This window comes from Pongo pygmaeus, chromosome 22 (assembly GCF_028885625.2).
Source record: "Pongo pygmaeus isolate AG05252 chromosome 22, NHGRI_mPonPyg2-v2.0_pri, whole genome shotgun sequence".
Lineage (NCBI taxonomy): Eukaryota > Metazoa > Chordata > Mammalia > Primates > Hominidae > Pongo > Pongo pygmaeus.
This window is the reverse complement of record NC_072395.2, coordinates 59060567-59087676: the sequence shown is the minus strand read 5'-3', so window position 1 is coordinate 59087676 and position 27110 is coordinate 59060567. Positions and strand designations below refer to the sequence as shown.

The 27110-nt window shown below is 53.9% G+C and overlaps 1 protein-coding gene across 3 annotated transcripts in view; it reads right to left on the bottom strand.

Moving 5' to 3' along the window:
* COL6A2 (collagen type VI alpha 2 chain) overlaps positions 1–25749 on the bottom strand; it is a 36056-nt gene extending 10307 nt beyond the window's left edge. For 2 of the 3 annotated variants that reach the window (XR_010125332.1, XM_054468366.2), the window contains exons 1-21: positions 25427–25563; positions 12086–12227; positions 11164–11762; positions 10917–10937; positions 9669–9734; positions 7867–7920; positions 7739–7783; positions 7384–7410; positions 7110–7136; positions 6973–7017; positions 6124–6177; positions 5663–5725; positions 4871–4933; positions 4437–4526; positions 3706–3768; positions 3011–3073; positions 2357–2419; positions 1743–1805; positions 1193–1243; positions 820–855; positions 405–467 (exon numbers count right to left, since the gene is read on the bottom strand). Coding sequence is in view for 2 of the 3 variants with exons in the window: in XM_054468366.2 (XP_054324341.2) it covers positions 405–467; positions 820–855; positions 1193–1243; positions 1743–1805; positions 2357–2419; positions 3011–3073; positions 3706–3768; positions 4437–4526; positions 4871–4933; positions 5663–5725; positions 6124–6177; positions 6973–7017; positions 7110–7136; positions 7384–7410; positions 7739–7783; positions 7867–7920; positions 9669–9734; positions 10917–10937; positions 11164–11762; positions 12086–12200 (1671 nt within the window). In the remaining variant the exon portion in view is untranslated. Of the gene's footprint in view, positions 1–404; positions 468–819; positions 856–1192; positions 1244–1742; positions 1806–2356; positions 2420–3010; positions 3074–3705; positions 3769–4436; positions 4527–4870; positions 4934–5662; positions 5726–6123; positions 6178–6972; positions 7018–7109; positions 7137–7383; positions 7411–7738; positions 7784–7866; positions 7921–9668; positions 9735–10916; positions 10938–11163; positions 11763–12085; positions 12228–25426 lie in introns of all 3 variants that reach the window. The other variant, XM_054468365.2, reaches the window with a different exon arrangement.
* Between the last annotated feature and the right edge of the window lie 1361 nt (positions 25750–27110).

Below are 27110 nucleotides of genomic sequence, written 5' to 3'. Positions count from 1 at the left end.
GGATGCTGGGGAGGGGACCCTGGGGGGGATGCTGTGGGGGGGATGCTGGGGAGGGAACCCTGGGGGGATGTTGTTGGGGGGTCACTGGGGAGGGGACCCTGGGGGGGATGCTATGTGGGGGATGCTGGGGAGGGGACCCTGGGGGGATGCTGTGGGGGAGGTCACTGGGGAGGGGACCCTGGGGGGGATGCTGGGGAGGGGACCCTGGGGGATGCTGGAAGTGAGGGTAGGGAGAGGGAGGGGGCCCCTGAGTCAGCCGTCCCCTTCAGGAAGGTGGGGGTGGTGCTCATGGCTGGGGCCAAGCCACCTGGCGTCCTCCCGTATTCTTAGATGCACACGCTCAGCCTCAGGGCCCCTCCCTGCCTCTGCCCAGCTGCTGTGGGCTTCGGGATGGCGACACTCACAGGCTCTCCTTTCTCTCCTTTCCTCCCAGGTTCTCCTTTCAAGCCAAAGTCGCCTCGGCCTCCCTGTGACAGGGGACACATGTTAGCCTGGGACAGAGGAGCTGTCTGTACCAGGGACACCCGTGAGATTTTTATGTGGAAAAATCGATCTGGCATTTTGAGGTCCTTTAAATGGGAACATCTATGTGGTTTTTTTGGTAAAGCCTGAACTTCGGTTGGAAAGGGACCAGCCAGTGGCCGATAGCTCCCCCAGAGCTCAGCATAGGTGGCATGACTGGGCCTTGGGGAGCCAGGACCATCCCAAGACAGGGATGGTCCAGTCAGTGACAGTGGGCACTGTGTTCCCAGCAATAGTGGATGGGCGTGCAGACCCCCCCACCCTGGGTGGGCACAGGTGGCCAGGACCCACATGTACCTCGGGGCCGCGTGGGCCGGGCTCGCCTTTTTGTCCCTGTGAAGCAAACAGAAGCCAGGGTGACTCAGCCTCAGATCCCAGAGCTCCTTCTTCTCTCTGGGCAGCTTTCTGCAGCCCCGTTTCCCTCCCTTGCTCATTCATCCTCTGGGTGAGGCCACCATGCTGCATTCTGAGCTGCACTCTTCTCCTGATGCTGGGCTGGACCTGTCCTTCACTGAGTCACCGGAAGCCTTCTTACCACTCTGTCCTGCAGGAGGGACCTCACACTTTCTTCTGCACAGAGGAGGCCTTGAGGGAACTACTAGGAACCTTCAGGGCCCTTGGGACAATGTCCACCCACTCCTGGGAGCTGCCATCCCAGACTGTGACTCACGGGTGCTCCTCGGGGTCCTGGGTAGCTGAATCCAGGCCTGCCAGGGTCTCCCTGGAGGAGGACGTTGAGTTGGTCAGCATGGTCAGGACGGGGTGGGGGTGGGGGTGGGGCTGGGGGGCTGTGCTCAACAGGGCCAAGGTGCACACTGGGGTGGAAGTGGGCTAGGGGTGCCGTCGAGGGCTGGCTGTGAGCAGGGGCCTGGCAGGGCTAACCTCGCCCTGTCCACCTCCAGTGGGGGCTGGATGTGCCTAGAGACCCAGGAGCCTGCCCACACGCGGGGAGGACTCTGCTCAGGCCATGTGGTTGCCCTCAGGCCCTGGCTCAGGAAGGATGTGCCACCCACACCCAAGGGTCACTGCTGACGAGGAGAGCCAGGGGGGCTTCCTGGACCCCGGAGGCATCCCCTCACTCCACAGCTAAGAACAGGAGGCACAGGCCTGGCCTGAGGCACATCTGCCAGCAACAGGGTCCCCCAGGCCGGCCCCCTGTCCTGCTCCTCAGGCAGCTGCCCTGAACCCCCAACACATCCTGCTGGGGGAAGGGCACGTACCTTGGGGCCTGGCTGTCCTGAGTCTCCACGGGGTCCTGCATCACCGGGGTCTCCCCGAGATCCCTGAGGGCAGGAGAGAAATTCAGAAGTCAGCACAGGCAGGGACTGGCCATGCCCAGGGGTCACCTGACATGCCCCGTCCAACCCTGACCACCAGGCCACATGGCCCCAGCTCCTCCTGCTGCCTGTGGGGGCCGTGGACCCCTGTCTTGAGGGTCCCAGCTCCTCCTCTCCCTGTGGCCCATCCAGGCCCTCAGGCCCACCGCCTTGCCCCTGACTCCCCAGTCTGGGTCCTTCAGGGCAGGATGGGGGGCTGAGGGTGGGTATGAGGTACTTGGGGTCTAGGGGAGCAGGTCCTGGCTTCTAAGGCCAGGCTCTGCTGCCTGGGTTTGCTGTGGGGACAGTGGCTGGCTCCAGCCTATCCCCACATGGACAGGGAGACCCAAGTGGTGCCACAAACAGGGCATGGACCGTGGGGTCAGAGGGCACCGGGGTCCCACCTCTAGCCGTGGGGTGAGAGGGCACAGGGGCCCCATCTGTAGCCATGGGGTCAGAGGGGACAGGGGCCCCACCTCTAGCCGTGGGGTCAGAGGGCACAGGTGTCCTCCACTGACCTGCTTTCCGGGCTCCCCAAGAGCTCCCTGGGGGCCTCTGGGTCCAGGCAAACCTCGGTCTCCCTGGAAGAAAGGGGAGGAGTTTGGGGTTCTCTTGACTGACAGTGGCACCCTGGAGACCCCAGTATCAATCCTGTGGACACTGCAGGGCCTTGGGGGTAAGACGGGTCTGGCCCCGGCCCCTGTGACGCTCCCGGAGGTTGTGGCTGCACTTGATCTTCAGCCCTGACCACACTGAGTGGAGTAGGCCGGGTTCTGGGTGTAGGCCCTGCCTAAGCACCCCTACCTTGGGTTGCAGCCCTCACCTGGGTCCCCTACTTTGGGGTGCAGCCCGTGCCTAGGCCCCCTTTACCTTGGGGTACAAGTCCCCCTTACCTTGGAGTACAGTCCCTCCCTGGGTCCCCTATCTTGGGGTGTAGTTCTCTGGCTCCCCACCTTGAGGTACAGCCCTCACCTGGGCCCCCCTTACCTTGGGGTGCAGCACCCACCTGGGTCCCCTACCTTGGGGTGCAGTTCCCCTCATCCCCTCTACCATGAGGTGCAGCTCCCTTCGGATCCCCTACCTTGGGGTGCAGCCACCCTCGGATCCCTTACCTTGGGGTGCAGCCCCCCTCGGGTCCCCTACCTTGGGGTGCAGCTCCCCTGCTCCCCTACCTTGGCTCCTTTGTTGCCAACCTCTCCAGCCAGGCCGCGGGGCCCCTCAGGGCCAGGATCCCCCTGTGGGAAGGGAAGGGAGGACCCATGGGTCTCAGCTGAGGCCTCTGGCCTGGGTCCCACGTGAGAGAGGTGGGTGTGGCCAGGGGTTGGGGAAGGGGGCCTGAGAGGAAGACCCCTGTCTGTCCAGGGGGACATGCAACAGTCGCCTGTTTCACCCACAGCTCCTTCCCGATGCCTGTAGCTGCCGCTCTGGGCACGGGGTCTCTCGGTCCCCCTAAGGCGACCCACACGTGGGTAGGACCTCGTTCAATTCCTGGGAGGAAGCCCCTTCACCTGATGTCAAGGGGAGCTGGTGGCCGGGGTTTTGCTGCACAGCCCTTCAGCATCACCCCTGGGGTCACGTGCCTGTGCCTCAGTGGACTGGGGGGGTGTGAGTGGTGCCTCAGTGGGCCGCGTGTGAGCGGTGCCTGCACAGCTGTGCGGGGTGTAACTGGGAGGGTGGTGGAGCTCCCTCAGCAGAGAATGGGGTGTGGGGATCTCAGGGCTGCGTTCCCAGACTCTGCAGGGAGTGAACTCTGGAGGGTGAGGCCCTGGAGTTCTGTTGTTCTCCGGGAGGAATGGGGTTGGGGCCCTCATTAGCAGGGCCCATGGACACCAGTGAGACCCCGTGGCGCCTCCACACGAGGACTCACCTTCTCCCCTTTGGGGCCGTCGCTGCCTGGGCTGCCCTTGGTGCCGGGGTCTCCCCTGCGCCCCTGCAGAGAACAGGAGTGTGGGTGAGGGAGGGGGCTGAGTCCAGGCCCAGAGCCCCTGGAGGGTGGGGGCTGTGCTGGGTCTGATGTTCCTTCTCTACAAGAGGGCTGTGGCTTTGGGATCTGAGACCTCGATCCCCGGGCTCCTTCCCAACGGCCTCAGCCTGTGCCAGTGGCTCCGCTGCCAGCCCTGGTCCCTTTGCTGGGTCGGTCCCGCCCATGCCGAGGATTTAGGAATGATCTGGGGAGGCTCCAGGTGGAGTTGGATGTCTGGTGAGTGGCGTTTTAGGTGATGGGCTGGGGCCCAGCGGGGACCTGGTGCCGTCCAGTCACTGTGGTCTCTCCCAGGCAGGCCCCGTGCTCACACAGAGTCCCCTTGCAGTGGTCAGCATTAGGACGGGCCCTGCTCAGCCCTCACAGGATGCCCTGGGCAGCTGGTGCTGGGTTTAGGGTACACCATGGAGGACCTGCCTGGGCCTTCCCTCTAAGTTCAGCCCCGGGGGGTCCTGTGGGGTGGTCTGGGTCCACTTCTTGGGAGGATGGGGGCCTGGCTGTGCCTTGCCAGCAGGGGGTCCTGCCTACAGCCCAAGTGCCCTTCCCCCACAGTCCTCCTCAAGCTTCAAGGAGGATGCCCAGAGCGGGGCCCTGAGGCAGGGGCGGGAGGGACTCACCGGCTCGCCTTTGGGTCCGCGGGGCCCGGGCCCGCCCTTGGCTCCTTTCACGCCAGGACTTCCTGGGGCTCCGTTGTTGCCTTGATACCCCTGAGGAAGGATGGGACAGCACAGTCACCCAGAGGCAGGGGCCCTGAGGCATGGTCACGCCTGTGTGGTGTGCGGTGTGGAGCCCCTACTGTCTTCCAGCGGAATCCGCTTGCCAGGCATGTGGGGGCCCTGCAGGCTGCCCTGGAGCTTGTTCAGCCTCGTGAGGAGGGCACAGGTCAGAGGGGCTGGTGGCTCAGGGCACATGGCCTGTCCTTCCTGTCCCTCCCCATGTCCCCAGAGCCCAATGGGGCACCATGGTGACAGCAGAGACGGTCACCAGCGTGACCGGGCATGGGCGTGAGTGTGGCCAGCTCAGCTGCAGGCGAAGAGACAGAAGGGCTCACCTTGCTTCCCTTGGCCCCGATTTCTCCCGGGGGCCCTCTGCGTCCTGGGCGGCCAGGGTCCCCCTGGAAGGGTTTGCAGAATCAGCCTCACATCTTTTGGCAGGGGAAGGGGGGTGCAGGATGCCCACTGGTGGGGCAGGACCCACGGTCGGGCTTGGGACTGCACCTCCCTGACGTCCGTAGGGCACCTGGGATGCCAGATGCTGGCTGGGGGCTGCTGGAACCTCCGTGCCAGCTGAGGGCAGAGTGTGTGTCATGGGCAGGACGCCCGTGCATCTGCATAGGGACTCAGCCAGACTTGGGCTCGGGCTGAGGGAAGGTGGACAGAAAGTGGGAAGCCCTGGGTCCAAGTGCCAAGCTCCCAGAGAAAAGCCCTTGGGGATCCTGGGGCCGCCAGGGACGGGGCGACACTGCAGGCGGCCCAGGAGGGCAGAGACCCCGTGGTACCAACGTTCCCATGGAGAGCTCCAGGAGGTGTGGGTGGGGCTCCCTGGGGCTCCACCTGGGAGGAGGTGGGTTTGTTGCTGAGGCCTAGGTGGGCAGTGGTGGCCGCCCAAGCCGGACGTGCAGCCCTGGTTAGAAGAAGCTGATGAAGCAACGGGCAGGGTATTCTCCACCACATCCCATGGCCATTGGCTCCTCACTGACCAGTGTTTCAGGGAAGGCCCTCTCTGCTCAGCTTCTCAGCTGGGGCTGCCTCCAGGAGGCCCCTCTCGGCGGGGGCAGGGAGGCCCCTGGAAGCTGGTGACCCTGCCTGTCCTGGCCGGCCTGTACCTTGACAAGGCCACTTACCTTGCCGCCTTGGTCTCCTCTCTCCCCCGGACTCCCTGCTTCCCCCGGGTAACCGTCGGGGCCCTGAGAGAGGAGTGAGAGATGGAGCTCGGCACATGGCAGGTGAGGTTCTCCTCATGAGCCAGGGCCCAAGTGCTCCACTGTCCCAGCCCGGGAGGCACCTCCCACCCTCGCTGTGAGGCCCCAGGCTCAGTGACCGAGAGGCCAGGCCTGGATCTGCTGCTCAGGGAAATGGAGCTGTCCAGTGACACCGAAGCTTGGGACGCATCAGGTTTCCAGGCCACGGGGATCCGCTAGGAGCTCCTAGGAGGAATTCCTCCGATGCGGCAGAACGCTGGGCTGGGGGTGCTGGGCTGCCGGGAGAACCCATGCTCCCACTGCAGCAGCAACTACCCTTCTGCCCAGTCAGGCACCCACACCCCCTGGGCCGAGGCTGAAGGAGGGGTGCAAACGACTCTTACCCGGTTTCCAGGGTCTCCCTTGCAGCCAGGAGGTCCGATGCGCCCCAGCTTGCCCTGAAGGAGAAGGGGGCAGGAGGAGTCTCAGGGCGGGGTTCTGGGGTCCATGTGTGCCAACGACCAAGACACAGCCCGCCCGGTTCTGCTCCTCAGGGCTGCAGCGCTCTCCTCCTGGCACACGGGTGCCCACATGAGGCCACGGCTGCTGTGGAGCTGTCTCCGGGGAGGCAGAGTGGCCGTTGTGCAGGAACAGGCCATCCCTGGCTGCCCCTCAGCCCAGGCTGCCTCCCAGAGGCCCTGAGGGCAGAGCTCCCTGGACACAGAGGATGTTCCCACGGGGAGTCCTGGAAGGAGTGGGTGGGGCTGTCGTGTGGTTCGACCTGGGAGGGGGTAGGCTTGTTGCTGGCTTCTGTGTGCAGCTGTGGAGCTGCCCCAAGCCGGGATGTGCAGCCCTGAATTAGATGCAGGCTGGTGAAGCCCTGGGTGGGGCAGTGGGATGTGGCGGGAGCTGGAGTTCGTGTGTGTGTGTGTGCACGTGTGTGTGCATGTGTGTGCATGTGCATGTGTGTACTGTGCACGTGTTTGCGTGTATGTGTGTGCATGTATGTGTGTGTGTACATTGCATGTATGTGTGTACGTGTGTACTGTGCATATGTGTGTACGTGTGTGCATGTACATGTGTGCATGTGTGTACGTGTGTGTGCATGTGCATATGTGTGTACGTGTGTGTGTGCACGTGTATGCGTGTGTGCACACGTGTAAACTGACAGATCAGGCTGGATCTGGGGGCTCTGCAGAGGCTGGGATGCCTCTGTGAGACCAGTCCAACTGCGAGCCTGAGGCTCCCTCTACCTTCTGTCCATCGGTCCCGTTCTTGCCAGCCAGGCCAGGGGCCCCCTGAAGAGAGAAGGAAGAGGGGACTCCATTAGCCCCAGTCCTTCTGCCCTGAGCAGCAGAAAGGAGGGGCTCTGCCCAACCAGCCAGCCTACCTTGCGACCGTCGGCTCCAAATTCACCCTGTGTAGGAGGAAAGCCGGCGCAGTGAGCTCCGTGCCTCAAAGCATTATGGGCACTGCTGCTTCGGGCGGGCAAAGCCCTTGGGCCACACTCGAGGCCACAGGACCCCCCAGGAACCCCCAAAGCCACCACTGAAAAAAGACCAGGCCGGTGCCCCAGGAGCAGTGACAGGCTGCGGCGGACGCCGAGAGGTGGGTCTGGGCCAAGGCTGGCGCAGGTCTGAGGTCCGTCAGGGCAAGAGCCTCACCTTCTCTCCTTTGAAGCCAGGAACGCCCTGGGGGCAGGAGGAGAGAGGCGCATTAGCGAGGAGCTCTGCGGAGACACAGGCAGGGAAGGGCCGGCCCTGCAGGCTGAGGGGAGTGCTTGGTGGGCCACTGGCATCTGGTGTTCTCGACAAACAGTCTGCAGAGGAGGCGGAGCCCTGGGTTGGGCTGGAGGCTGGGTTTTGGGACGGCCATCAAGTTGTCGAGGCGCTTCTGTTCCTTGGTAACCAGGGGGAGGGTCATAGAGGCTGAGGCCGAGGCTGGGCTGGGCTGGGGGGAGCCTGCCTGGCAGTGCTGGGGCCGCAGGGTGGAGCCAGGCCCCTGGTCGAGGTCACTTACCTTGGGTCCTGGGAATCCAATGGGGCCTTCGATGCCCGGGTCTCCCTGTGAAGGACAAAGCAGCAGTGTGAGCCCAGCCCTGGGGCGCTGGGCTGCAGGCGGGGCGGGCGTGGGGCAAGGACACTCACCTGTCTTCCCTTCTGGCCAGGCTCTCCCGGCTCACCCATGTTGCCCTTGGCACCCTAAAAGCAGACAACAGAGAAAAGAGTAAATCGAGGCAGGGTAGGGTGGGCGGTAGGCAGCTGGGGACCCTGCCACAATCCCTCTGACAGGTGACACAGCAGAGGTTACTGATTCCCCTGCCCAAGTGGAGAAGTCTTGGTGTCAGCTGCTCCCCAAGGGGCCAGCCTCTGTCAGACAAGGGTTTGCTTTGACCTATTTCTCCCAGCTCTGAGGGAAGCTTCCCACAAAGCCACCTGCAAAATGGAGCCAGAACAGCCCCTGGGGGTGGGGGTGCCTGGTCCGTGGGGGTCCCTTCTGCACCCAGTGGCTGTGACTGTGGCCAACACTGGGCTCTGATTCTCCAGCGATGCCTGGGTCACCGTCACTACAAAGATTAATTCCTTTATCTAAGTAACTTTAGACAGATCAGGACTTTAGAAAACCACATAAAGTTTACACTCTCTTGGAATTAAAATTTTAACCTATGACACAGAACTTTATTAAATAAATTCATCTATTTATTGGTATGCTCCCAATTTAAGTGCAAAGAGGAACAGAGGAAAGGGGAGGAATTAAGAGGTCAAAAGGAAGAAAAGGGAGGAAACTCAGGGCAGGGGATGAGGTGGGCAGAGGCTTCTGGAACATCACAGCTGTGCCCTGTCCTGAGCTCTGCTTGGCGCCTTGCCACCCCTCAAACTCTAACCACAGTGACCCCTGTGGCAGCTTCCAGTGGCCCCCCAACAGAACGGGTCACTGCAATGCTGTGTGCAGACAAGGCTGCCCCAAGTGGCAAATTCATTCCCAGCTGTGGTAGGGTAGGCATTGCCACCAGGACTGGAGAAAGTGCATCCAGATATCTACTGGTCTAGACAGCTGTTATCCAAATTTAGAAAAACACAAAGCTACTTAGCAATAACATCCTGTATGATGGTCAATTCCTTATCTCATCTCCTTAGAAGCTACTTTCTCCTCCTATGCCTTTCTTTATCATTTTTGACAGATGTGAATTATTGGAGTTTCACATACTCTGTTAGTGAGTTTTGGAAGGATTTTATTTTATGCACCTCTGTCAGGAAAATGCAGGGGACGTTCAGACCAGAAAATGCGGGGGACATTCAAACCAGGCTCCCTAAAACTACTTACTTAGTAAGCCACAAAAGAGGTTCCTTTATATTAATGAGCAATCATATTATTAACTGTAATGCATCTCACATTTTATTTACTTACTTGAATATGCTTGCTTACAAAAGTATTTTAATGGCATATCTTAATAATTTTTTACAAGCTTCTGCTTTTCTCAATGTACTATTTAAAAGGAATTAGACAAATACAGAATTTTAGTTTCTCCAGGGTCAGAAGTGTTGAGACAATTTGAGGTACAGGTAGCCTTAAATGTGGATTTCTTTTTTTTTTTTTTGAGACAGAGTCTTGCTCTGTTGCCCAGGCTGGAGTGCAGTGGCACGATCTCGGCTCACTGCAATCTCGGCTTCCCAGGTTCAAGCGATTCTCCTGCCTCAGCCTCCCAAGTAGCTGGGACTACAGGCGCATGCCACTACGCCCAGCTAATTTTTGTATTTTTAGTAGAGACAGGGTTTCACCGTGTTAGCCAGGATGGTCTCAATCTCCTGACATTGTGATCCACCCACCTCGGCCTCCCAAAGTGCTGGGATTACAGGTATGAGCCACCCCGCCCAGCCAAATGTGGATTTCAAAACAAATCAGGGGCTTCCCGGTAGCGCAGACCCTGCAGGCAATCTGGGCATCTTACCTTCTGTCCACGGTAGCCCTTGGGGCCAGGGGGCCCAGGGATTTCCAGGCAGCTCACCTTGTAGCACTGAAACAAGGAAGCAGAGACAGAAGGTTGCATGGGTGGGACACACCTCAGGTGGCAGGGCAGGGTCTCAGAACATGTAGCCCATGACCCTCAGCAGGGGCCAAGGAGATGCTGAAATGCCCGGATAACCCGGGCGGGGTTGAGGGAGCAGACATGGGGTGCTGTGAGGCTCTGCCCCCATCAGGGACAAGCCAAAGAGTTTGGCTCTCGGTCAAGTGTTCTAGGCAAGTTTTAGAAAACCAAGGCTGGCTTAAGCCATGACAGAAAATACAAGGGAAGAAAGGCCGGGTGCAGCTCACGCCTGGAATCCCAACATTTTGGTAGACCAAGGCGGGGAGGACTGCTTGAGGCCAGGAGTTAGAGACCAGGCTGGGCAACATAGTGAGATCCCATCTCTAAAAAAAAAAAAAATATGAAAGCGATCCTCCCACCTCAGCCTCCCAAGTAGCTAGAACTACATGCGCACACCAGGTATGGTGGCAGGTGCCTGTAGTCCCAGCTACTTGGGAGGCTGAGGTGGGAGGATGGCTTGAGCCTCAGAGTTCAAGGCTGCAGTGAGCTGTGATCGTACCACTGCACTCCAGCCTAGGTGACAGAGAAAGACCCTGTCTCTAAAAAAACAAATATAAATGAATAAATTTTACAAAAGGACGGAAGAGCAAGGGGCATTGGTGAGGGAGGCACCATTTGTACACAGCAATGAAACCACTGTTTGTGAGCAGCGATTCTGAAGCAGGGCATGTTTTTGCAGGAAGCCTCATAGGGGAGATCTCAGACGCCTGCTCCCCTTCCTGAGAGCTGGAGCTGGGACACACAGGGAGGTGGGGATGTCATGGACCCCGATGATGTCAGTTCCTTCTCCCCCGACCTGCTGGGCTGGGCTTGGGCCTGGAGTCCAGGGTGGATGGATCCCGCCTGCCTGGAGGCCAGACCCTCGACCTCTCCTTGTAACACATGCTCTGTGCGTGACCCTAACGCTGACCCTCACGGGATCTAAACAGCCTAGCTTTGGCTGGGCGCCCTTTCTCCAGACTCCAAGGCCTCAGGTCCAACATGGAGCAGGTGGCTCCCTCTCCTCTCATCTGTTCCAGCCTGGAGGCGCCAGGAGTCGGCAGCCCGGCGCGGTCATCTCTGCTGGGTCAGCTGCCGGCCAGCACTGGCAGGAAGGGAAGCGCCACTCACCTCTCCGTAGGCTTCATGTTTCTGCAGAAAAGACAGACGCGCTGGTTAGCTGTGCGCCTCCAGACCTGGGGCGGCCGCACCTCGAGTCTGGGTGGGGATGGAGGGACACCTGAGTGGCCCAGGCCCTGCCCGGAGCTTCCTCCTTCGGCCTCCGCACTCACAGAGGGGTAAAGTGAGGCCTGGAGTGGGTGGACGGCCCACTGTGGCCACCCCCGGCGAGTGGACGGTGCTCCCGCCAGCGGCTCACCATGACCTTGATGATGCGGTTGATGGTGTCCTGGTCGATCTCGGTGGAGTCGGGCAGCATGGTGGCGTAGTCGTTGCGGTAGAGCTCGTGCGGCGTGCTGGCGATGTCCCGCAGGCCCTGCTCCTTCAGGTTCTGGTTGGGGGCCACGGCGAAGAGCCGGATGCCCTCCTCGCGGGCCCGCTCGGCCTGCAGCTTGATGCCGCCGCAGGGGCTGCCGGTGACGTGGCCGTCGGTGATGACCACGGCGAAGTGGACGGTGCCCTTGCTGCGGTCCTGCCGGATCTGCTCCGTCATGTTGGCCAGCGCGCAGTCGGTGAAGGTGCCACGGCGGAAGGAGCTGATGCCCTGCAGGTTCTTGATGAAGGAGGCGCGGTCGCTACCCGGTGGGCTGAACACCTCCACCTGGTCGGAGAAGTGCAGGCCGCCGTAGCGCCAGCTCAGTGCCACTTGGTCCAGGTAGAACTCGTTCTGCAGCTGGCTGATGAACTGCGGCACGAACTGCTTCATGTGGAACAGCAGGATGTCCGTGGGGGACTGCATGGTGACGCTCTCCGAGGTGTCCAGCACGAAGTACACATGGATGGGGCAGTCGGTCTTCTCTGTGGGGCACAGGACCCTTCACGAGCCAGCCTCAGGAGGGACTGCTGTTAGAGCCCCGTTTCCTGGCCCCGTGCCTGTTTGTGGGTTTGACCTCACTGCCCCCCGAATGCCAGAGCCCCTGGCCCCTGACCCCTGGCACCTGGGCACTGGTCCCGACTGCCCCCCAAATGCCCAGAGCCCCTGGCCCCCGACCCCTGGCACCTGGGTGCTGGTCCCAACTGTCCCCCAAATGCCCAGCGCCCCCGGCCCCCGACCCCTGGCACTGGTCCTGACTGTCCCCCGAATGCCCAGAGCCCCGCCCCCGGCCCCCGACCTCTGGCACCTGGGCAGTTGTTGTTTCTCTCGGTAGTGTCCGGCGAGATGACCTCCTGCTGCTGGGCCTGGATGGCCCCCAGGATTCCCCAGAGCAGGAGCACGGAGCAGGGGCCCTGGAGCATCTTGGCAGCACCTGTGGCCCTGAAGTCCTGCAACAGGGGGTGGGGGTCGCTCAGACACCCCCAGTGCCTCTCCCCTGGCAGGCGCACGCACAGCAGGTCAGTGGGATTGGGGGCACCGCCCTCAGTCTTCAAGGAAGCGGGGTCTGCGTCCAGCACACACCGTCACCAGCATCTGGACTGGGGGGGCTTGCGCCCTCTTGCCCCACCCTGGGTGGGGCCACAGATGTTTAGTGGGTGCCTCTGGGCTCAGTTTTGGGTGGGATTTGGATGGTTAAGGCCCTTCCATGCCCTCCAGGGCTGGGTGCAGTGGGCAGTTGGGCGCGTCAGCGTGGAAGGGAATGGAGCACCACTGTCTGGAGCCCCCCACTGCCTGGGGCTGCCCTGGAAGCAGCGCAGAGGGGAGGACGGGAGAAAGATCCCAGCTTCCCCAGACCGGCTCCCCTGCAGAGGCAGGCACTCTCTCTCCAGCCTGGCTCCATTCCCTTTAAACAGGACTTTGATAAGGAGGGAGGGAGGACTCTGTCAAGTGTGGGGACACGGCCGTCATTAGGCTGGCTTTCCGTTCTGTTGGGTGCCAGGACCCTGGAGCAAATGGATCCAGCCCTTGAACGTCCGTCCTCCCTGATGCCCTGTGGCTTGGCCTAAGCTCCAGCTCCAGGAGGCCATCAGGACAGGCTTCACTGTGCCTGCTGATTCCGCAGAGTGGGGCTGGAGGCACTGTGCCCGCTGACTCTGCAGAGTGGGGCTGGCAGCAGCCAGGCAGCTGGGCGAAAAGGGCACCGGGTCTGGTTCAGAGCACGCAGTTCCAGGGGTAATGCAGGGATCGGAGTGCCGCCCTGCCCTTGGTGCAGATGGGAGGAGTGTCCTAGCACCAGGACTAGGGGAGGTGCTGCCAGGAGAGGGCCCTGAAGGGTTGCTGTGATTCTGCAGTGTCTAGAGTGGATGAGATGACCCAGGCCAGACCTGCTCAGCCTGGGGCCCAGGGAGGAATGAAGTCCCTTCCCAAAGGTGCCAGCTCAGGTAGTTTGTGCGTGAGTTTCACAGCTTCAAGGACAAGCACTTCATGCTATTTAACTTGTTTTAGAACATAAAAAGATAAACTTTTTCCCAATTCATTTTTAAATGTGGCGTAACCTGTGACCAAAACTTGATTAAAAAAAATCCCTGAAAGTAACTCTACAGATAAATATCACTATAAATATTACTGATGGCAGTGGCAGGCCATCTGGTGTGGCCGCTGCCATCACAACGGCTGCTCAGGGAGGGCCCAAGGAAGAGGCAGACAGGCCCCCAACCCCGCAGACTGTTTCCCTGGGGGCCGCTGCCATGGGGCCGGGCCGGGTGGCGTGCTGGGTGAAGGGGAGCTCACGGCGGTGTTGCCCCTGCCTGGGATGCTGGCCCAGGTCTGGAGACCCCACCCCAGGCTGTGAGAGGACATAGTCAGGTGCCATGCTCCACGGAGCCAGCAGGAGCCAGGGATAAGTGGGATCCCTGCCCCTTGCAGGTTGGCGAGGTGGGAGTTCCCCAGGTACGACTGCCCAAGTCGTGGCTGTGGATCTGGGCCTTCTGCTCCATGGAGCAGGCAGGAGCCCGCCCCCACTCCTGGTGCAGTTGCAGCTGCCCAAACTGGGGCTGCTGACCCGGGCGTCGCTGCACTCTTGGGGAGCCAGGAAGGCCCCTCTTTCCCTTGGAGGCCTGGAGGTGCCTGTTCCCGCTGCCCAGCTTCTTCCTGCTCCCAGCACCCACTCGTCTCAGAGCAGAGTTGGGGCTGAGCCCGGGCACTGTCACAGCCTGGCCGGGTGTGTGCGTGCTTGTGGCAGTGCTGACATGCCAGCCACCTGCTGCCTTGGCCCCCTCCAGATTGTGGGCACTGAGAAGTGCAGGAGGGGAAGCTTGGGGGGTGCTGAGGGCGGCTGGGCACAGGCACAGGTGCCCCTTGGTACCAGCAGCCTGGGCACCATGGATGGCTGCAGGAGGCAGATAGGCTCCTGGGCAGAAGAGGGTGGGTCCCCAGTGAAGCCCCACCTTCAGGCTGAGGCAGGCCTGAAGCCTGGGGGCCAGGCTGCCCATCCTATGGACCAGAGGGGAACTCAAGGTGCTTTTTTTCTGGGCCCGCACATGGCTGCACATGGACCAATCAGCATGCACTTCCCCCCTCTGAGGTCTATAAAAGTCCCAGGCTCAGTCAGAGCAGGGCAGAGCATGGCACGACCAGCTGCAGAGAGGAGCTATCCTCTCCAGGGCTTTGTCTCTGCTGAGAGCTGAACACTAGTTGAGATGCCGTTTGCAGAGAGGAGACACGCTCTCGAGGGCCTCCTCTCTGCTAAGAGCTGCAGAGACAATGGGACGACCTGCATGCAGAGAGAAGCCACCCACTCCAGGGCCTTCTCTCTGCTGAGAGCTGAACATTCGACAAGACAACATGCCTACAGAGAGGGGCTGCCCCCTGTGGGTCTCCTGTGAGCTGTCCTAACACTCAATAAAGCTTCTCTGTCTTGCTCACCTCCACTTGTCTGTGTACCTCATTCTTCCTGGACACAGGACAAGAACTTGGGCAAAGGCGCCACTGGCCATAGAGGTTTCAGGCCAGAAAAGTGACGCTCTAAAAATCCCATAACATTATCACAAAAATTCTAGCTAATATTAAAAACTAAAACCCATATTAAGGACTACTATACCAGAACTATAATATGAAGTTAAAGTACAGTGATGCCACAAACACTAGGGAATACGTTAATGTAAGTCACATTAACATAAAATGGGAAAAATATGCAATTGCTTCAATAGATCCCTGAAACATCAATTTCTAACTGAGAAACAACAACAGCCAGACAAGGTAAAACCTAGTAAGAAATTTAGGAGTAGAATTAACACTATAAAGGACATACATTTCAAATCAACAGCTCACATCATGTTTTACACAAAAAGCTAAAATAGTGGTTCTTATCTTTGTGGTCAGGGACACTTAAGAGTCTACACAATTTCACCTTACACAAATGCATAGATGCTCATATACAGAAATCATGTCCAGGAATTCGGGGATTCCATTCGCAGATCTAACTCTGGGTTAAAAACGCCTGCGTTAGAAGAATGCTTACTACGTACAAAAAAAATGGGGTGGGGGCAAACAGTGCAGACCTTACGCTACTATTCAGTGTTGTGTTGGAAGCCAATGCAATAAGACAGTAAAAATAAACAAAGTATAACTGTTGGAAAAGAAGAGACAAAACTGTCCTTATTAAAGATAGGATTGTCCACCCAGAAAATCAACTGAACAAAGTTTTTTTAAAAAAGAGAAAAAGGTATATATATATATAGAGAGAGAGAGAGAGAGAAAGAAAGAGAGAGAAAGCAGGGGAGATTAGGGAGAGAGAATTTAGTGAGCCACTTAGAAAAATATATCATTGATGAAAAGAGTCAAACTCTGTAAAATATTTTAAGAGATTGATTCTGAGCCAAATATGAGTGGCCATGACCCATGACACAGCCCTTAGGAGGTCCTAAGAACATGTACCCAAGGTGGCTGGGGTTCAGCTTGGTTTTATTCATTTTAGGGAGGCATGAGACATCAATCAAATACATTTAAGAAATACATTGGTTTAATCCAGAAAGGTGGGAAAATTCAAAGTGGGGAGGGATGGCTTCCAGACTATAGGTAAATTTAAGCATTTTCTGGTTGACAATTGGTTGAGTTTGTCTAAAGACCTGGGATCATAGAAAGGAAATGCTCAGGTTAAGATAAAAGACTGTGGAGACCAAGGTTCTTCTGAAGTCTCATAGTGGCTGCCCTTAGAGACAATCAATGATAAGTGTTTCCTATTTAGACCTTTAAAAGCTGCTAGACTCTTGGTCAATCTCTTCAGGATTGGGAGGGCCTGGAAGAAAAAGATCTAGCTATGTTAATAGAGATTCTTTACAGATGCAAATTTTCCCCAATAAAGGACAGCTTTGCAGGGCCATTTCAAAATGTGGCAAAGAAACATGTTTTGGGGTAAAATATTTTTATTTTCTTCCTGGTCGTGTAGTGAGTGTCACGCCAGAGTCAGATTGGAAAGTAAGTCACGGCATATTGGGTTAGATAAAACCATCTGATGAGAATTTATGGTTTGTAGGGCATGACTCCCCAGACTCCTTAGATAGGAATATAGGCAAGATAAAAAAATCAGAGCTTAGTCCTCAATATACAAAAAGTTATTGATTTTCTTCTATCAGTGACAAACAGTTAGAACATGTTGCAGAAAAATGCTATTTACACTAGTAAGAAAAACAACATAAACCCAAGGAATTAACTGAATAAAAATGTGCAGGACTTATGAAAAAAACTCAAAAAAATTTTTGAGAAATATATTGGAAAGACAAGCCTTGTTTTTGGATGAGAAATCATCCCACTATCTTAAACTGATTTAAAAATATCAGTTATTTCTAACTGAATCTATAATAGAATGCAATTTTAATTAAAATTTCCAAGAAAATTTTTTGCATTTTTGTAGATAGGAGTTTGCAAAATGAATCCAAGTTTCGCTTGGTAGAAAAAGCAAGAGGAGTTGAGCAAAATAAAAAATAGAGTGATGAGAAAGCTTGTGCTATCAAATGAAACAATAAAATTACAGTTTTGGTTTTGGTGCTGGAACAGGCCAACAGTCCACACAATCATGGGCATAACAACACACGAGAACTTAGGCTATGACACGTTGGCCTTTCAGAGTGGTGGAAGCAGGCTGGGATGAGGGCTCACTCTGTGACTAGAAATAAAGGTACTACCTCACATGGTGCTCCCAAATAAACTCCAGGAAAAGGAAGTATCTGAGTGCAAAACAGGAACCAAAAAGTCTTTGAAGAAAACAGAATGTATAAAATGTCAGTGAAAAATCTATAATAAATGTGTACCAGACACTGTCCTATATCCCTTCATTCAACATTCACAATTGGACCTATGGCCTTGGACATAGGTACTATTACCATCCCCACTCCAACAGATGAGGAAACCAAGGCCCAGTGAGGTAACTTGCCCAGGGCACTCAGCTAATAGCTGAGGTCTGAAGCCTGGCAGTGTGGGCTTAAGTCTGCCCTCTTGATACTGAGCTCCCACATATGACCATCATTACAACAAAAGCAATATGAGCAGACTGGAAGCAGACTGAGAGCCAGCAACAATCTTCCCAATGTAAGATATAAATATTTTGATGGACTGTTATTAGATGCATAAATATTTATAATTACTATATCTTGCTGTATGGAGCCTTTTATTAATATATGATGTCCTTCTTTCCCTCCTGTAACCTTTTTTGATTTAAAGCCTATCTTGTCTGGTATTAGTATAGCCACTCTTGCTCTCTTGGTTACTATTTGTGTGGCATGTCATTGCCCATCCTTTCACCGTCAATCTATTTGTGTTTCTGGATCTAAAGTGCATCTCTTGTAGAGAGCATATAGTTGGATTTGGCTTTCTAAATCCATTTTGCCAGTCTCTGTCTTTTAACAGAGAGAGTTTGGAGAGTTTAATCCATTTACATCTAAAGTAATTACTGATAAAGAGGGAATTCTTTCATTTTGCATTTGTTTTCTGTATATCTTATGGATTTTTTTGTCCTTAATTTCCAGTATTACTGTCTTCTTTTGTGTTTAATTAATTTTTTTGATGGTGAAACATTTAAATCCCTTTCTCATTCCCTTTTGTATTTATTTTTTAGTTATTTTCTTTGTTGTTACCATGGGGATTGCATTTAACATCCTAAAATTATAACAGTCTAAATTGAATTTACACCAGTTTAGCTTCAATGGCATAAACAAAACTCTGCTCCCTGAATGGCTCTGTCTCCAACTCTTTTAGTTATTGATGTCACAAAATTACACCTTTATATATTATGTGTCCAAAAGCATAATGTTATTTTTAAATCATTAGTCTCTTAAATTATGTAGAAAACAAAAAGTAGCATTACACACCATTGTTACAGCAATACTAGCTTTTATAATTGTCTATATATTTACCTTTACTGAGATATTTATTTATTTATTTATTTATTATTTTGAGATAAGGTCTTGCTCTGTTGCCCAGGCTGGAGTGCAGTGGTGTGGTGATAGCTCACTGCAGCTTCAACCTCCCAGGCCCAAGCGATTCTCTCACCTCAGCCTCCCAAGTAGTTGGGACCACAGGTGTGCACTACCATGCTTGGTCAATTTTTAAAATTATTTTTATTTTATAGAGATAGGGTCTCTCTATATTGCTCAGGCTGGTCTTGAACTCCTGGGCTCAAGTTATCCTCCTGCCTCGGCCTCCCAAAGTGATGGGGTTACAAGCATGAGCCACTATGCCTGGCTGAGATCTTTATTTCTTCACTTGAGTTACTGTCTATCATCCTTTATTTCAACCTGCAGGACTCCCTTTGGCATTTCCTATAGGGCAGGTCTAGTGGTAATGAACACTCTCAGCTTTTGTTGATCTAAGAATGTCTTAATTTCTCCCTTACTTTTAAAGGACAGTTTTGCTGGATGTGGGCTTCTTGGTAGACAGTTTTTATTTTTTTTTAGCACTTTGGATATATTGGCCCACTGCCATGTGGCCTTCAAAGTTTCTGATCAGAAATCTGCTAATAGTTTTATTGAGGATTCCTTACATGTGATGAATTATTCTCTCTTGCTGTTTTCAAAATCTTTGTCTTTGGGTTTTGACAGTTTGATTAGAATGTTTCAGTGTGGGTCTCTTTGAGTTCATCCTGCTTGGAGTCTTTTGGGCTTCTTGGATGGTTATATTCATGTCATTCATCATATTTTAGAAGTTTTCAGCCATTATTTCTTCAGATAGTCTCCCCCCTTTGCTCTCTCTTCTTCTGGGGCTCCTACAATGTTTATGTTGGTTTGCTTGATGGTATCCCACAGACCCCTTAGGCTCTGTTCACCTTTCTTCAATCTTTTTATTTCTGCTCCTCAGACTCAATAACTTCCATTGTCGTATCTTCAAGTTCCCTGATTCTTTATTCTGCCTGCTGAAATCTGCCTTTGCATTTCTCTAGTGAATTTTAAATTTCAGTTATTGTACTTTTCAGCTCCAGAATTTCCTTTTGGTTTCTTTTTAAAATTTCTAGCTTTTTATTGCTATTTTCATTTGTTCCTACATTGTTTTTTTGACTTTCTCCACATTTTCCCTTAGTTATTTGAGTATCTTTAAGATAGTTCTTTCAAAGCCTTTGTCTAGTAGATCTACCACCAAGTCTTTTTCAGTGACAGCTTCTGTTGGTTTATTTTTTTTTCCTTTGAAATAGGAAAGTTTCTTTGTATGTCTTGTGAAATCGAAATCTCTTTCTTCCCCAGAGTTTGCTGGTTTTTCTTGTTTTTATAATTTTGATTGTCGCTGTCTCTGTGCTAAGGATCAGCATAAAGTATAAACTTAAGGTCTCTCTAGGTCTTTTCTGAGCCCATGACCTCCCCTGAGAATGTGCAATGACTTTTTAATTTTCTCCACATATATGGCTGCTTTTGAATGTGCTAGTCTTCAATGTCTACCTCTCAGAAGAGGAAAAAGAGAAAAATGAAGGGAGAAAAGGGTGCCAGCCCTTTAAATCTCCTGGAAGTCACTTCAACCAGAGGGAGAAGGACTTGCAATGATGGCGGTAGTTGCAACAACAATGTCTGTGTCAATAGATTTTGAAAGATCTACATCATACAAGATATCTTTTCAGACCACAAAGGAGTAAAGTTAAAAATCAGCAACAAGGACATTTAAAAAATCATGAAATTAAACAACACCCTGTTAAATAACCAAGGATCAGAGAAGAAATCACAAGGGAAATTATAAAATACTTAGAGATGAGTGGAAATGAAAACACAAATTTAAAAACTTGTTCGACAGTGAAAGCAGTGCTAAGGGGGAAACTGATGGCTATACATGCTTATATTAAAAAAGAAAGGTCTCAAACAGGAACTTAACCTTACAATGTAAGGAACTAGAAAAAGAACAAGCTAGCAGAAAGAAGGAAAAAATAAAGATCAGAGCAAAGATAAACAAAATGGAGAATAGACAGATAATAGAGAAAATCAATGACAACAAAAGTTGGTTCTTTGAAAAGATAACAGAATTGACCAGCCTTAAGCTAGATTCTAGACTAAGAAAAAAAGAAGAAACTCAAATTACTAAAATTATAAGTGAAAGTGGCAACATTGCTACTAATTCTACAGAAATAAAAAAGATTATAAGAGTGTACTATAAGCAACTATATGTCAACCATCTGAATAACACAGATGGAATGGAAAAATTTCCAGACAGACAAAACCTATCAAGACAAAATCAAATCATGAAGAAATAGAAAATCTGAATAGACATAACTAGTAAGGAGATTGAATCAATACTCAAAAATCTCCTGACAAAGAACCTCTGGATCTGATGGCTGCACTGGTGAATTCTACCAAACACATAAAGAACTAACACCAAACCCTCTCAAAATTTTCAAAAAACTTGAAGAGAAGGGAACACTATTTAACTCATTCTTACAAGGCCAGCATTACTCTGATACCAATACCAGACAAAGATATTGCAAGAGAAGAAAACTACAATCCAGTCTTTCTTATGAACACTGATGCAAAAATCCTAAACAAAATACTATTAATAGTAAACTAAATTTGGTATAATTTGATGCAATTAAATGGAATTTAATGAATTGACCAAGTAGGATTTATTTCTGGAGTGCAAGGATAGTTCAACATACAAAAAAAAAAATTAATCAATGTAATACACATTAACAGAATGAAGGAGGAAAAAAAACTCACACATGATCATTGCAGTTGATGCAGAGAAAGCATATGACAAAATTCAATACCCTTTCACGATAAAAACACTCAACATTTTAGGAATAGAAGGAAACTACCTTAACATAATAAAAGCCATATTATATGAAAAAGCCACAGCGAACATCATACTCAGTGGTGAAAGACTGAAAGCTTTTCCTCTAAGGTCAGAAATAAAGGAAAGATGCCTGCTTTCACTACTTCTATTTAACACTGTACTGGAAGTTCTAACCAGAGCAATTGGGTAAGAAAAAGAAATAAAAGGCATTCAAATTGGAAAGAAATAAGTAAATTATCTCTGATCACTGATGATATGATCTTGTATGTAGAAAACCCTAAAAATTCCACAAAAACTGTTACAACTAATAAACAAATTCAGCAAAATAGCAGAATACATAGTCAACACATAAAAATCAGTTGTATTTCTATTCACTAACAATGAACAATCCAAAGGAAATTAAGAAAACAATTCTGTTTACTATAGTATCAAAAATAATAAAATACTTAAAAATTGACTTAGGAGGTGAAAGACCTGTACAATGAAAACTACACAACATTTCTGAAAGAAATTGAAGAGGACATTTAAAAAAGACATTCATGTTCATAGATTGGAAGACTTACTATATTAAGATGTCAATACTACCCAAATTGATCTAGAGGTTTAATGTAATCCCTATAAAAATCCCAGTGATTGTTTCTTTTTTCAGAAATAGTGAATAAATCCTAAAATTTAGATGGAATCTCAAGGGACCTCGAATAGCCAAAAAAAAAAAAAAAAATCGTGAAAGAAAAGAACAAAGCTAGGGGACTCACATGTCCTAATTTCAAAACTTACTACAAAGCTGCAGTCATCAACAGTGTGGCACTGGCATAAAGACAGACATACAGACCAATGGAATAAAATAGTCTAGAAAGAAACCCTTGCATATATGACTTTCAATCAGGCTGTCAAGACCATTTGATAAAGACAGTCTTTTCAACAAACGGTGCGGAGACAACTAGATATCCACATGCAAAAGAATGAAGTTAGACCCTTACCTAATACCATATACAAAAATTAACTCAAAATGGATCCATGTCCCCAGATCTTTAGGTTTTAAGACCTAAAACTTTAAAACCCTTGGAAGAAAACATGAGGTAACACTTTCATGACATGGGACTGAGCGATGATTTCTTGGGTATGACAATAAGAAAAAATAGATAAATCAGATTACACCAAAATTTAAAAACATTTTTTGCATCTATCTAGTGAAAGGACATCATCAACAGAGTAAAAAGACAACCCAGAGAATGAGAGAAAATATCTGTAAACTGTGTATCTAATAAGGGATTAATATCCAGAATATATAGAGAACTCCTAAAATTCAACAACAACAATGAACAATCAACCTGATTCAAAAATAGGTCAAGGACTTAAACAGATATTTCTCCCAAGAGATATACAAATGGCCAACAAGCACATGAAAACATGCTCAACGTCACTAATCATGAGGGAAATGCAAGTCAAAACCACAATGAGATACCACCTCACACCCATTAGGATGGTTAACATTTAAAAAAACCAAGCAAACCTAGAAAATGACACCTGTTGGTGCAGATGTGGAGAAACTGGACCCTTGTGCACTGTTGGCGGGAAAGCAAAATGGTGCAGCGACCGTGGGAAACAGTGAGGCAATTAATTCCTCAAAAAAAATGAAAAAATCAAATGATCCACAATTCCACTTCTGGGAACATACTCAAAAGAAGTGAAAGCGGGATCTCGAAGAGGTATCTGTGTGGTGTGTTCATGGCCACATCATTCACAGTAGCTCAAACGTGGAAGCAACACAAGTGTCCAGCAACAGACGAATGGGTAAACAAAATGGAGGACATGCATGCAGTGGAACATTGCTCAGCCTTACAAGGGAAGGGAATGCTGACATGTTACAGTATGGATGAATCTGGAGGACATTAAGCCACGTGAAATAAGCCAGTCACAAAAGGAGACGTTTCATACGATTTCACTCATATGAGTCACCTAAGTGGCCAAATTCCTGGAAACATAAAGTAGGATGGTGGCTGCCAGGGGATGAGGGAAGGGGTGACGCGAGTTGGTGCTCCAGGGGCTTCAGTTTGACAAGAGGAAAAGAGTTCCGGAGATGGACCTTGGTGATGGCTACACAGCACTATGAATGTACTTACTGTCGCTGAACTAGCTGCACACTTAAAAATGGTTAAGACATTTTATATTGTATACTACAATAAAAAATTCGGGAAAATAAAGCTTTTTCAAATCAATAAAAAAAAGAAAAAACCCCCCAAACACCCCAAACAAACAAACGCATCCATGGCCTGGGCAACATACTGAGACCCCGTCTCTTAAAAGAAAATTAGCTGGGCACAGTGGTGCATGCCTGTAGTCCCCGCTACTGGGAGGCTGAGGTGGAAGCTCGCTTGAGCCAGGGATGTGCAGGTTGCAGTGAGCAGTGATAGCACCACCACACTCCAGCCTGGGTGACAGAGCGAGACCCTGTCTCAAAAAACAAACAAACAAACAAAAACCACACACACACAAAAAAAAAACCCAAAAAGCGAACATCCATTAGGAACACAAGGACATCACAACCAGGCAATGCACATCACTACACACGGTCAGTGATCAAACAGCCCAAATAGCCTTGTACTGCACAAAAACCAAAGACGCAGAACAAATCCCAACAAGGCATCATTCCTCATCTATAAAATGAGCAAAAAATAATAAAAATAAAAAAAAGACGGTGCTCCTATCCATTGTGGAGACAGGTTCCCCGCCACTTCTGGGATGGGCATCTGAGGTTTCTGACCTCTGGACCCAGACGCCGCCCTTCTAAGAGCAGGCGCCCTGTGAGCTGGGATTCCCACCGCCCCTGCCCATTACAGCCTCCACTGCAGGCCAGGAAGGGCCGCTGGGCGGGGCTGGATGTTCGGATCCTGGGCGGACCTGGGCAGCCCCGTCCCAGCCAGTGCCCCGCGGGCTGGGTAGGGCCCCTTCCATGAGCAGCACCAGGACCCCTGCTTGTGGCGGGTGAGCCCCGGATCAGGCGCCCGACTTTGCATAAACGTGAAATAGGCCACAGGAGGCAGCAACTCAACGTGCAGGGCCGCGTTTAAGAGAAAACATCTCACTGGGCCTTTTTTTCCTTTTTTTTTTTTTTTGAGACAGTCTCGCTCCCTCGCCCAGGTGCGGTGGCGCGATCTCAGCTCACTGCAACCTCCGCCTCCCAGGTTCAAGTGATTTTCTCCTGCCTCAGCCTCCTGAGTAGCTGGGATTACAGGTGCCTGCCACCACGCCTGGCTAATTTTGTTTTGTATTTTTAGTAGAGACGGGGTTTCACCCTGTTGGCCGGGCTGGTCTCGAACTCCTGACCTCAGGTGATCTGCCCACCCTGGCCTCCCCAAGTGTTGGGATTACAGGCGTGAGCCACCGTGCCCGGTCTGGCCTTTCTTAAAATAATCACCAGAGTCGAAGTGCAAGGGGGCCTCCAAGCCAGAGCTGTGTTATCGCAAGAACAGGGAGCTCCGCGGATCGCAGGCCCCTCCTTTCTGGGTACCGACCCCAAAGGGAAGGTCCCTTCTCCAGGGGCGCCTGAGGCGCGGGCACCGGGGTCCTGCTGGCACAGCCCGGATGGGCACCGCTCGCCCGCACACCCGCGGCTCCACAGAGGGCCGATCCGTGTGGTTGCCAGCGGTGGAGACCCAGGCCCAGCGGGTCCACCGGCGCCCCCCGCGGAGTCCCAGGGCGGGTGTGGGCGGCCCGGCAGGGCTGGGGGTCGCTGTCGGCCCGGGTCCCGCCGCCCCGTGGCGCCGCCTCCGTCTGCAGCTTCTCCCGGGCCCGGCGGGGGCCTCGTGGGCTCCAGGCCGGGAGGGGCGCAGCGATGGGGCGTCGGGGCCACCCGCGTCCCCTCCCCGCCCTGTCCCGCCCTCGGGCACCGAAAGCCCCTCCTCCCCCCGCCCCGCCGCCCCTTCCGTCCGGCCCGGGGGGAGGCCCTGCGCCCCCGGAGGTCCCAGCCGGCCGGGGCGTCTTCCCCTCGGGCCGGAGCCGGACCCGAGCCGCTCGCAGGTGCGGGGCCCGGCGGGGCGTGCGGTGCCGGGGTCGTCTCGGGAGCGGGGGTCCCAGCACGGAGCTCGGGCGCAGAGAGGGACCCCCCACCCCGCCCGGGCCGGCTCCGCCCCAGAGGAGGCCGCGGGGAGGTGGCCCCAAGTCGCGGGCCCGAGGGTCGGACCCTGAGACGCGGAGCCACAGGGACAGGCGCGGCCCCCGCCCCGCGAGGAGGAGCCCCGAACCCCCAAGCCCCCGCGCCGTCCCTGGGGCTGGCGTCCCCCTTCCCGGGGCCCGAGGGACGGAGCCGCCGCCGCCGCCTTCCCAGGACTCGGGGTCACCCCCCGCGGGCCGAGCGGCTTCCAGGGTGCGGGGTCCGGGAGGCGCTCACCTGGTCCCGAGGAGGCTCCGGTCCCGACGGCCCGAGGCGCGGGCGCCGAGGAAGCAGCAGGGAGGGAAGCGCGGCCGGGGCCGCCCCCTTTATACCCCGCCCCGCCTGCCCGACCCGACCCGCCACCAGGAAGCGCTGCGGCCCCGCGGATGGGAGGAGGGGGCCGGGCGGACGGGAGGGGGATGGGAGGGAAGCGGGGACCCTCGAGGGCGGGAGGCAGGAGGAGGTGGCGAGGGTGGGGACCCCCCTGCAGCCCGGGCCGAGCGCCCCGCCATCCCCTGCCGGCTGCTGCTCGGACTTCACGTCCCGGGCCCGGCCGCCCGTCGCCCCCGCCCCATTTCCCGGACGGCCTGGCTTGGGCTGTGTCCGCCTCCGGGGCCCTGGGTGTTGGGGGCCGCGCCCCGCACGCGGGGCCGACGGGGGCCCTGGGACTCGCCCCTTGGTAGGAGCTGCCCTGGGGGGTGCAGGGTTCCCCCCATCAGTCCCCCAACCCTTCCGTACCCCGTGTCCCGTGTCCCTCTTGCTCAGGCCTCCTGCGAGAGGCCCCGGGGCAGGAGCTCCTGCAGAAACTGCCGCTTCTGGGGCCTGAGGGTGGGGAGCCGGGATGGCAGGGACAGCAGAGCCCGGGCGCGGAGGTTGGGGCAGAGCCTGGGCATGCGGCGAGCCACCCCTGCCACCCTTTCCCGCTGGAAACCACAGGTGGGCTTAGTGCTGGGCCCTGGGACCACCGTGAGGTCCCTACCTGAGCCCAGCGGGGACAGAGTGACAGGGGTCCCCACTCCCTACCCTGGCTACAGCCCCCCAGCCAGGGCCAGGGTTCCTCCTTGAGGTGAGGCGCAGGCGGGGTTGGGGAGAGGTCCCTGGGCTCCGGGACAGGGCCCCCTTCAGAGCTGTCCTGGAAGAGGGCAGAGCAGCTGGGGGCGAGGCCGTTCTCCGGATGAGCAGGTTTGCAAATGGCTGCTTTAGCCCCTTCCCCAGAGAAGAGAGTCCCTGAGCTACCTGGTGGCCCTTGCCCCAGGAGGCGGCCCCCTGTGTGGTGTCCTTTGGTCTTCAGGGCCTTCTCTCTCTGCCCCTTGAGGCCAGGCCCTCTCTCTGCATCTTCACCCCCTCTCCTGGTGGATGGTAGGGTGGCCAGGGCGGGGGTCTGTGGCGGTGTGTTGTGTTCCCAGTCTGCCCAGGTGGTGGAACTTCCTAGTGTAAGGAAGGGAAAGCCACCATGGCAGCAGTCCACCAGGATGCCCGGGAACTTGTCCCCAAATGCTCCTGCCTGCTGTCCACAGGGCCTGCAAGGTCCACCCTGGCCCCAGCCTGGGAGCCAATGCCCTCCCGTCTGTCCTGGTTTCTGGACTCTGGCTGGACCACCTAAGAGCTCGTGCCAGCTGTGCCTGCCCCACCTTTTACGGCCCACGCCTCCACAGCAGCATCAGCCACTTCTGTCCTCTGCCACTCACTGCGGGTCCTTAAGTGGGTGGTGGTGCCTGGAGCCAGGGTTGTTAAAGGAGAGGTGGTGTGAGCGTGAAGTATGTGTCCTGTGTGAGTGTGAGCGTGTGGTGTGTGTGTCTGCATCTGAGTGTGTGTGGTGTGTGCGTCTGTGAGTGTGTGGTGTATGTCTGCATCTGAGGCCAAGTGTGAGCATGTGATATGTGTGTCTGCATGAGTGGGTGTGAGTGGGTGGTGTGTGGTG